This window comes from Haliaeetus leucocephalus, unplaced genomic scaffold (genome assembly GCF_000737465.1).
Source record: "Haliaeetus leucocephalus isolate CR32 unplaced genomic scaffold, Haliaeetus_leucocephalus-4.0 Scaffold722, whole genome shotgun sequence".
Taxonomy (NCBI): Eukaryota; Metazoa; Chordata; class Aves; order Accipitriformes; family Accipitridae; genus Haliaeetus; species Haliaeetus leucocephalus.
The window spans coordinates 1,417,188-1,428,648 of NW_010973158.1; the positions used below are offsets into that span (position 1 = coordinate 1,417,188).

Below are 11,461 nucleotides of genomic sequence, written 5' to 3' on the forward strand. Positions count from 1 at the left end.
TCCACAAATAAAAAATTGGGGGGGGGGGGGGTCCTCCAATTAATCCTCGTTTAGGAAAGTCAAACAACAAGCCCAGTCATTTTTCAGTGGATACTTCGGATACTAGCCCATAATAACCGATACTCTTTCTTAGGTCTTCATGAAAGCAGTTTCATTAATTCTTATAAAGACAAAAGGAGTTCTCGAGAGTTTTTTCAAATGTTAGGTCTTAGTTCAGTAATGTAACAAAAATCCTTTTTATCATCTGCCTTAGTTTGGCATAGTGTAGTATGGGATAACGCTGGAGGAGGTAGGAGGAATTCACTATTCGGCTAGAAGGAAGAAAATTTGTAATTTGCTTTTCCATTAGAAAGTATACCAATAGAGATGTCAGAAAGCACAAGATGTAAACTTTGTAATCTTAATCAAAACCAAAGAAGTTTGCTTTAATAAATGTATTCCCCAGTCAAGGTTTGCAACCTTTATACAAGCAGCTTGCTTCTTCATATGAAGGAAGTACAGGTGAAATCTTCAAAGAGAGAATGCAATAGGATATTGCTGGAACATCAGCAATTTCCATTTGAAAAGACCATCTGTCTTCTAGCAAAGCAGTAATTCATGGAAAATATGCTGCATAAACCGTTTCATCCTGACCCTACCTCAACTGAAACAGAAACACTTGTCAACTTTCTGGAAGTGCCAGAAGCAGTTCAAGTTTAGCCCAACTCATCTTGTAGGCCCTCAAATTCCAAGCAGGTACTCCCAAAGTAGTTGTATGGAATTAATTAGACTTCAGTATTTAAATACAAGCTCAGAAGTTTTAGACACATTGTTTCATCACATTATTTGCACAAATGAACAAAGAACTTAGTCTGATGCAGGCAGACTGGTATGTTTCTGGTTACCAGAAAGGCAACATCTAGGTAGAATATCTGGAGAGCCATCCAACTTCAAAATGGCATTCAGAAACACTTATGATGGAAAATTCTGTGTAAACAGATATACTGAGGAGGGAAAAATAAACAGGGAGTGGGAGAGACATAAATATGAAAGTCAACCTTACACAATTTAGAAAAATATTGCAAGATGACTACGTTTCTTCTGCCCATTTGTTTTGCTTGTAGTGGCCACTGTTTTTACAGTTCCAAGTTTCCACATTCAGGAAGGAAATAATTATATAGAATGGCTTCCGACCCTTCTGTAAGGTCTTGGTTCAGAACAGTTTCCAACATCAGAGGTGACAGAGAGCTATGACTTTCTCATTACTCAGCAGAAATGTTTGCATACAACTTTTAATCTGACATATTCTGAAGAGCCAGACTTTGCTCACTGCAAGGATTTTTGTGTTTGTTTGTTTGTTTGGTATGGCCACGGGGTTTTTTTGGTTGGTCTGGTTTGGTTTGTTGGGAGGGGAAGGTAGAAGGTGGTCTGGGGGGGTTGGTGGGAGGACAGGGTGTTTTGGTTATTTTGTTGTTGTTGTTTGGGGTTGGTTTGTTTTTAAATACACTTGCCAGTGTTACAACCCAAATGGCTGAAGCCTTCACTGAAGATTCTGTGGTCTGGACCACTGAAGACTTCTAATATCTCCTGGTTTTTTTCCTTTTTTGTTTTCATTGCTAACTCAAGAACATAATTCTGGTCTAGGCAATTCCAGGCCCCATAAATAATTCTTACAAATTTCAACACCTATAGAGCCAGCTCTGACAAATGTATTTTTACAATATTCTCCCCCCTGTATTTCCTGGATTTCAATCACAAAAGCTATGTGGAAAGTATGTTAAAAAATATTAATATCAGAACACTGCTGCAAATGAGGCTCTTGGTACAAAGTATTTTCTGAACGTTACAGAGGAGAAATTCTCTATAAGGAGACCACCTCTGCTGAAAACATATCTATGCTGCATCTACATCACGGGAGATGATCAAGATCCAAAAGATTTAAAATTCTAAAACGTTTCACAGTGATTGAGTCCTCTCCTTCTACAAAGTGGGCCTCCTAAAGAAGTCTGTTTCAATTCCTTTTATCCCATTTTTTTCTGCTAACCTTTTCTGAGGCAGAATTGAGATAGAGTCATAGTCTTCTTCCTAGGGTTACAAAGCACTGATGCAAAAAAGCTACTCCCACGTCTCTGATTCAAGGTTACTATAATCCAGTTTCTTTAGGAAAGCAAGAAAACTCAAAAAGGAAGTAAATATCTAAAGAGTATTCAGACATTTCTGCCATTTTTGTCTTCCCTTATAGGGAGACAGTAACATCCATCTCCCAACAGAATAACAACCAACCAAAAATATTTCATAAAAATGACACATTCAGAAAGCTACAGTGAAAAATCAAATTAAAGGCTACGAAATATTAACACTCCTCTAAGGGTGCAGATTTTCTCAGGGTGGTGGTGGTGGAGGAAACAACAGAAGTTATAACTTATCAAAATAAGATGTTATGGAATAATTGTGCAGATTGCATTTATATAAGGCTCTGTGTGTTTTTATCTCAAAGGCCTCATCTATACTGCAGTCACTGCAGGATGTTAACAATGTCTAAGAAACACTTGTGTGTTCTAGCCTCCAAGACCACTCCAAACCATCCAGAAGCAACAGTATTACCCAGTGGGGCTTTTGACACCTAATGGAGACAGTTTGTGCCTCCCTGCTTTCAAACAATTCATTCTACAAAAATCCAGTAGTTGCTCAATGAAGCTTTTCAATATTTAACTGTTCAAAAATCCTCTTACAGCCATATTTGAAGGCTTACCACTACAAATGTAATTTTGAAGGCTTCTCTGAAACACAGACTTCAACTGGGCAACAAGTGTAACACAAAAGCATGACTGGGACTAAGAATCTGATTACAGACATCACTGATCTCCTAGTAAGACGAAAAACAACTCTAAGCTGTATGAGTGGTTGGCATACTGGAGTATATACCCAAGGCAAAAGACCTGTCACAGCCTGCAAACCAGCTTTAGATTTCAACTGTACTGCAAACGGAAAGTGATCTATAAAACCTGGTCTCAGTCTTGTTCAGAACTGTGAGAAAAAGAAGCCATACTACATCTTCTCTCAAAAGTCTCTTTGAACAGCCAACAGAAAGGTACCAATACCTTCTTGAAAAACGCATTTTGCAAATTTAAATGTAAGTAACTTCAGGCTGTTAAAAGCAACACACATCAAAGAGACAAGTTTCAGGGAATACTCGACAGAGCAGGGAACACAGTATACTCTCTCATGCTCTTGTACACTCAAACGTTGGCATCATCACACAAGCGTGGTTTCTCAGAGACCTTCTGCATGTGCAGGCTTGCAGGAAGCCTCCTTCCTACCTCGCTAATGGCCTCTGTGTACTCCCACTTAAGAAATCTCAGTAAGCACTGCAAGTTTTGCAAATGGCAAACTGAGGAGCTCTTGTTAAACAGTGACAGCAATTCTCCACTCCCAATATGGGAATTCAGATCTCTAACCAAATCAGGACCATACCCAGGTATTCGAAACTTCAGGAGTTTTTCCTCAGACTTTGTGACAAAATACCACTGTAGCTGACAGCAAAGCCCCACTAAAGCCACTGTCTTCTACACAGAAGTGGCAAATCCACATGGAGGCCCTTGTGTAGTAACAACTCTTAGTACATAAACTAATTCTCTTACATGGGCTGTGGTTGTTATATTATTTTCTGTTCTTGTTGACTTTTTCATCCTATCTAACCATGATTTTCCAAGTCATCTTCATATACACCTATAACTTTTCTTTACAATATTTAGGTCTTTAGATTCAGGAAGAAACCAGAACTCATTAGGTAAAATTAGAGACCTGCAATTCAGTCATCCTGCTTTCCACAAGATATAAGCAAAAGGGAAAGTACTACACGTACAAGTAAATTAAGAAGCCAAACAACACAGAAATCATGTTTTCTGAAAGGATTTTACAATCATCCCTTACTTTCATTTCTGAGCATCCTTCATATAAAGTTGGTTGAAAAAACTCCCACCTAATTCTCAAAAGGTCTCTGAATATTCTTCTTCTCAAGGTTAAAGCTCTGTTTATGGGACAGAGAATAAGAGATGACCAAAAGGCTTGGTAATGAAGTGGAATAAAAGGGGTCTTTCAGCACTGAAAGCCACCTGTGGCAGTCTTTAAGAGACAAGTCTTACAAGGAAAGGGTTAAAAAAGTCTCATGAAGTCTAAGTTTCTTGTGCAAATTTTTGACGCTAGTGACCAACAAGGTTAAACCAATACAGCAGACAGATGCAGCATGATAAAAGACAAACTCTGCTGGTCTCTAAGATGTGATAATCAAATACACATTAAGAGTGAAATGAGTGAATTAAAAAGAACCCAACCCTTTTCCCACCTCCGCATAAATTACACTTGTTTACTGATGTTATTCAAGGTCCACAAACAGGTCCTTTCATTTTTAATATTAAAGTTTTGATGGAAAGCATTCCAGAGAGCAGAACAGTATGTAGTTGCACAATCAAATCAAATTTGAGATTTTCTTGTAAGAAAATAAGTAAATACAAACAACAGCAACCAGTAACAAGCATCTCTGACCCACTGACCTATGATTCATATTAATGGTTTTTCAATTAAAAGAAATATTGCTTCCAGTGCCAATGAAGCCTCACTGGCAAGTAGCTAAAATTGGGATAATGACCACATGGAAACAATGTCTTCAGTGCCAAGAGTTTCCAATGCCCTCAGCACTGAATCTTAAGGTGGACTACTCGCAGCTCACATAGGCCTCACATAGGCAGCTCACGTAGGAACATAACAGTAATAATGAAGTAGCATTTACTGCCATCTGCATAAGGTATGAAAGCCTCTAATATACAAGACAGAAACTTCCCCACAGAGAACCAGCCTTTCAGGAACATGGCAGGTATAAAATTCATCCTTCTTAAAGGGATGTCTGATCAGCAGTGACTGAAGAAACTGAAGGGCTTTTATTAATGAAGATAAAACATGAAGTGACAAACTACCAAAAAGCATAGCATGATTTAACTCAACATTCGTAAGAAAAAAGTCCTCCCAATCAATTTGAGATATAAAAATAAAGGATCCTAACAGAAACTGATACTTTAAAACCACAGTCTTAAGATATTAATTGCTGGGAAAAGTCACTGTATTCAGGAAGGTTGCTGGGAATACTGTTATCTGAAAGAGCCTGCATTTTATTTAATGCATGAAAAAACTGAGGTGGTTTCTCTCTTCCTCTCCATATTCTGCAAGCTCAGAAGAACTTTAAGTAAACTACTCTAACATTAACAGGCTTCTATTTAATATAATCTGGAAGCAATTATATTCAGCAATTGAGATTGCCTTTTAGTTTTTTAAGGAAGTTCTCTGCTGCATCCTATAAAACCAAGGTACATGTTAATGACAGGAAAAATGTAGAAAATGGGTAAAAAGGAACTCTTCTAATAATATTAGTTCAGACAACCATAGCCCTGTACTTTGCTCTACAATCACTGAGGCATAAAACCTATAGGTGCCAGAGACATCATCCTCGCTCCCTAGTAAGTCAAAAATCTTTTTTCGTTAAGTCAGTGGCAGGATGTTGCACAATGAATTAGAGCGGAACAGTGCTATCAAAGGAATTTGATATAAGGTGGAAATGATCACCTGATCGAATTCACCACTCCCACAGTCCTTTGGGATTTCTCTGACACATCAAAGTATCAAAGAATTAGGAAAAAAAAATCCAAAGCTAACATGCAAAGCTGCATCTTCCAAGAATTGGAAAAAATATTTTAAAAAAAAATTAAATTGTCAAGAGCAATGCTCCAAAATGGTCCATGTCCTTGACCAAGTTAATGCATGAATACCAGAATGAGACCTGTTCCAAGATTTGCTGCTCCACCAGGATGCGCGTAAATCTATGGGGTCCCATGGGATTCAGCCATGGGTGCTGAAGAGCCAGACGCAGGCATCGAATGTACATTAAGTAAGTCTGCTGATGCTACTAAACTAGGAGGAGCTGTGGACTCCCTCAAGGGTAGACAGGCCTTACAGAGAGATGTGGACAGACTAGAGAGTTGGGCAATCACCAGCCATGTGAAATTTGACAACAGCAAGCACCAGATTCTCTACCTGGGGTGGGATAATCCTGGTTATATGTACAAACTGGGGGATGAGAGGCTGGAGAGCAGCCCTGCAGAAAGAGATGTGGGGGTTTGGGTTGATGGCAAGTTGAACATGAGTCAGCAGTATGCCCCGGCAGCCAAAAGGACCAACCATGTCCTGGGGTGCATCAAGCACACCACAGCTAGCTGGTCGACGGAGGTGACTGTCCCACTCTACACTGCGCTCGTGCAGCTCCACCCTGAGTGCTGTGTGCAGTTTTGGGTGCCTCAGTATAAGGAGGACATCAAACTGTTAAGACCGTGTCTAGAGGAGGGTGACCAAGATGGTGAAAAATCTCAAGGGCAAGACTTGGGAGGAGTAGCTGAGGTCACTTGTCTTGTTCATCTTGGAGAAGAGAAGGCTGAGGGGTGACCCCACTGCAGCCTACGGCTTTCCTCAAGGGAGGCAGCGGAGAGGTGCTGATCTCCTCTCTCTGGTGACGAGCGATAGAACACAAGGAGGTGGAATGAAGCAGCGTCAGGGGAAGTTCAGATGGGACTTTAGGAAACGGTTCTTCACGGAGAGGGTGGTTGGTCACTGGGACAGCCTCCCCAGGGAAGTGATCACAGCACCAAGCCTGTCATCGAGTTCAAGGAGCATCTGGACAATGCTCCTAGTCATATACTTTAGTTTTAGGTAGTCCTGCGAGAAGCAGGGAGTTGAACTCAACGATCCTTATGGGTCCCTGCCAACTAGAGATATTCTATTTCCTTTCAATTAAAAAAGTAGCTTTGTTATTTAAAAAAAAAATTGAGTATTTAATACAATCAGATTTTATGGATTAGACTTCAGGAGATTGTGAGAGACTGAATTGTTACCTTGAGCTGTTTGTCTCAAAGATTGTTAGGCGTGAGAGACTGGACTGTCATCTCAAGCCGTTCATCTCAAGAACTGTGAACTGCTTATCTCGAGCCTTTTGTTTCTGGGATAGCCTGCCTAAGCAGGACACTCCTCTGTCCATAAGGAGGATTACTAGGCCACTGAGGCATCCAGGAGAGGAAACAGGCAAGCCAACAAGTATGCAAGAACATGGAGGCTACCATTCTCACAGAAACTGTAGTCTTTGAGGTAAGATACTGGTTTCTGGTGTTGATCACACGAAGGTCGCGTGACAGATGAAACGTTCATGCACTGTTCACACACTGCATGAACAATACGCCTGTGCATACCTTATCAAAACATGCCCTATTAAAAAATCGTGTAGACAAGCTGTGGTGTGCACCCACCACCGAAGAATTGAAGACTGAGGACCAAAGGGTCGCTGCTGGATCCACGGTGGTGACTATCCTTGCAACTCTATCCTGACTGCTTGCTTGATTTCTGCCTTTTCTTCCATTCTATCCTATCGCTACTATTTTATACTTTTGATAATAAAAGCTCTTTTGGGTATACGGCATTTGACCTCATTTGTGTCTTAATCTCGCTCTTGGAATCATATCAAAACCTTCCCCGACATTGGATCGGGACAGAGATTAAGGGAGAAAGTAGAAGGCTGACAGGGCTGACTTGGAAGAGGTGAGGGATAATTTGTACTTTCAGTTGGAAAGATCATAGAGAAAAGGGAGCTTTATAAAGTGTGTGTATGCATGTACATATACATACATCTGTCTATATATTCTGTTTATTGATGTGCATTACCAACAGAACTGGGAGTTCACATCCATTAGAAATAAACATGCCCAGCAAAGGCAATGGGATTACAAATATTACAGTAAATTCCTTAACATGAATGCCCTTTTTTTAATATACCTTAAATGATGCATACAGAAGAGAACACAATTTCACTCTGCTCTGCAAACTCATGCTTGACTAAGTAAAAATATTTTGTGTATAAGCTGAATATTTGCAATACAGAATTAGAGAGCTTCCTGGTTTAACCCCAGCCAGCAACTAAGCACCATGCAGCCACTTGCTCACTCCCCCACACCCAGTGGGATGGGGGAGAAAATCGGCAAAAAAAGTACAACTTGTGGGTTGAAGTAAGAACAGTTTAATAGAACAGAAAAGAAGAAACTAATAATGATAATGATAACACTAATAAAATGACAACAATAATAATGAAAGGATTGGAATATAAAAGTGATGCACAATGCAATTGCGACCAATGCCCAGTTAGTCCCCGAGCGGCGATCCCCCCCCCCCCCACTCCCTCAGCTGATATACTAGACATGACGTCCCATGGTATGGAATACCCCTTTGGGCAGTTTGGCTCAGCTGCCCTGGCTGTGTCCCCTCCCAACTTCTTGTGCCCCTCCAGCCTTCTTGCTGGCTGGGCATGAGAAGCTGAAAAATCCTTGACTTTAAACATTACTTAGCAACAACTGAAAACACCTGGTGTGTTAGCAACATTCTTCTCATACCTAACTCAAAACCATAGCACTATACCAGCTACTAGGAAGACAATTAACTCTATCCCAGCTGAAACCAGGACAGAGAGAAAACAGGTTCCAATTCTACACAATGCAACATGTAACTTTATTTCAACTCATTGCTTAATCTATTAAAAAAGTTAGGATAATACTCTTTTAATATTACACCACAGATTATTCTTGAAACAAGAATTGTTGGCTTTATTTCTTTAACTATGTATTTCTGTAGAAAGGCTAGGAAATGGGGTTCCAATCTCAGTGAAAGCTTTTACTTAACTTAGCTAGCACAAACACTTTCAGATGACTGAAAGCTACTATGTCACCTTTCTCTTATCCCTCAGCATGAAATAAATTAAAAAGAGCATATTAATATTTGTCATTCGGTATTCAACATCCATGAGACCTGTAGTTCACTAATTCGACTTACTGAATTAAGTTTTTCATCTAGAAAACAGACTAAGAAGTGAGCTTCCCCTGTTCCATGAAGGTAAAAAAATTCATGCTCTAGAATACATTGGAAGTTTGGATTTCTTACAGAGCTGGTTTTAAAGCCAAGACTGAGATGACATGATTTTTGTCTCATGTTGATTCTAATGTAAAAATTCAATCAAAAAAGAAACTTTCTAAAAAGAAAGAATTGATCTTAAAAAATCTAAGCCTTAAATCGTTAAATACTTAAGGAAAAAAACAGTACCAGAAAAAAATTTTAACAAATTGCAACCATCTATTACAACATCTTTTTGCTTGGGGCACCTTTGCTTCCCATGCACTCATCAGTGAAACAACGTTTTCTTAATTTATCAGAGAGAGTCAGTAGGAGGCACATCCTTTTTCATTTCACAAGAAGGGCATTAGAGTAAATACTTAATTTTTTTCCAAGGTAATAGTTTGAAAGTCAGGTCAAATGCCCATAACTATTACTCAGGAAATCTGTATTTCTAAAAGTTATGCATAAAAACTGTAAACAAAACCAAGAGTAAAATAAGTAATCACAATCCCGCATCCTATCTCTGGAAACAAAATCATGTAAAACTGATGTTTACAGCATTATAACCTTCACATTCCCTAGTCAAACCCTACCATGGTACTGGATTTTAGTATTTTATGCGTATATACACACTGGCAAAATTTTATACATAGGCACAAACATTACTTGCATATGAATGTCAAGAAAGTATCTATTTGCCTTAAAATCTGTCATATAACAGTGAAAAATAAGAGCAACAGCTATAACAAAAAATATATGCAGTCGGGAGAAAACTCAAGTGTATTAAGAAGCAAGTGTTGAACAAGTTCAAAGTAAAACCCTAGAAATTTGTATAAAAATCATCATCAATCTGTTAAAGAGCGTTTAAAACTCAGTAAGGCTGTTTTAAGCATATCTGTACGTGAATGGATGCCTATTACATACACTTTATATACATATGAAATCATATTTAATTTTTCTAAGTGGTCCTTATTCAAACCTACCCAGATGTAACACAGTAACATATAAAAATGGGTAAATACCAACTTTTTTGCTATTCAGTTTTAAAAATCGAAATTTTATTTGCCTGAACGTCTTTGCATTAAAATTGAAGCATCCAGACATGAATGACTCCCTCCTGTTTATGCTATTCCTATTTAATTTTTGTAAGGAAAAAAAATACGTGGTTTGAGAGGACATGTCTGTCATTCACTTCCTACTACAACAGATGCGTTAATAAATATGTATTTCTTTTCGTCCCCTGCCTGGGAGGAACAATACTGTTATTTTGTGAACCTCAGTGTTTCCCATCTGAGTGCATCCCTCGCATGCAACCGACATCATGAGAACAGCTACAATTTAGAGAAACAATCTATGTCCGTTATTGACTTTCATTTACTGCACGCGTCTTATCAGGGGCATTTCTGAGCACAAGGCAGGGCAGGTTCCGTCCCTCTGTGAACAGCTATTTTGGCTTCTGTTAGAGCGGCCCTTTCTCAGAAAACTGAGAGAGGAAAGAGCCGAGGGCCTTTCCAATAGGGGGAAAAAAAAAAAAAAAAAAAAAAGAGTTGGTCCCGCCGGCATGCAGCGCCCGGGCAGCACGGCCTGGCAGCGAGCCGGGCGGGGGCCGGGCCTGCGGCTCTATCGCCCGACCCCCCTCCGCTCAATCCGAGCGAAGAGAAAGGTGGGCCACAGAAAGGGGGTTTTCGGGGGAAGGGGTGGGGAAGCGACCTGCGCCGGGGGAGCGCTGCGGGGCAGCCTGCGAACACGCTTCTCCCCGGGCCTTTGGCTGCGACTCAGTGCCGGCACCCCCAGCGGGCGGCCGCAGCCCTGGCCGCCTCCACGAAAACACAAACCCCGCCGCTCCGGAGACGCCGCGGCTGCTCCCCTCCTCCGGGCCGGGGCCGCCATCTTAAGACCGGGCGAAGCGCCTCTCCCCGACCGCTCCTGCCATACAAAGGGGTGCGACCACGTGACCCCCGTGCGCGAGGCTCTGCTGCCCGCACTCAAGATGGCGGGCGGGGCCCTCTGCCTCTTCCCTCCCCTCCACCCTCCCGGCCCTTCTAGGCCTCTTCCTCCTCCCAAGTCTCTATCCCTCGGGAGGCGGGCGCAGGCCCCACTTACTCCGGGGGATAGAGGCGCAGCTCCTCGATATCTCCCAGGAAGCCGAAGAGAGTCCGCATCTGCTCACTGGTCACTGCCGAGGAGAGGTTCGTGACCTGGATGACGGACGTGGGGCCCAAGGGGAAGCCCAGCGGCACCCCGATCCCTCCGCTGTTCATCATGGCGGAGCCTGCACGACCGCTGCACTCGCAGCGGTGCCGCACGCAGCGGGAGAGGCGGGCCCGACGACGGAGAGGAGCGCGCGGCGCCTGCCAGAGCGTCCTAGCGCGCGGCCGCTCTAGCGACGGACTCGACTGCTCCCTGGAGGAGTTTCTGGGCGGGCGGCTGTTCGGCCCTTGCCGGCCGGGGCTCGCGGGGGAGCGAGCGAGCGAGCGAGCGCGAGCGCGCCCCCGCCCCGCGCAGGCCG

General features: G+C 41.9%; 1 protein-coding gene across 7 annotated transcripts in view; it reads right to left on the bottom strand.

The window, feature by feature from the left end:
• The window catches only part of SREK1 (splicing regulatory glutamine/lysine-rich protein 1), a 38,645-nt gene extending 27,348 nt beyond the window's left edge, over positions 1–11,297 (bottom strand). For 6 of the 7 annotated variants that reach the window (XR_775195.1, XM_010580511.1, XM_010580508.1 and 3 more), the window contains exon 1: positions 11,056–11,297. Coding sequence is in view for 6 of the 7 variants with exons in the window: in XM_010580511.1 (XP_010578813.1) it covers positions 11,056–11,216 (161 nt within the window). In the remaining variant the exon portion in view is untranslated. The remainder of the gene's footprint in view (positions 1–11,055) is intronic. The other variant, XM_010580505.1, reaches the window with a different exon arrangement.
• Positions 11,298–11,461: the final 164 nt, after the last annotated feature.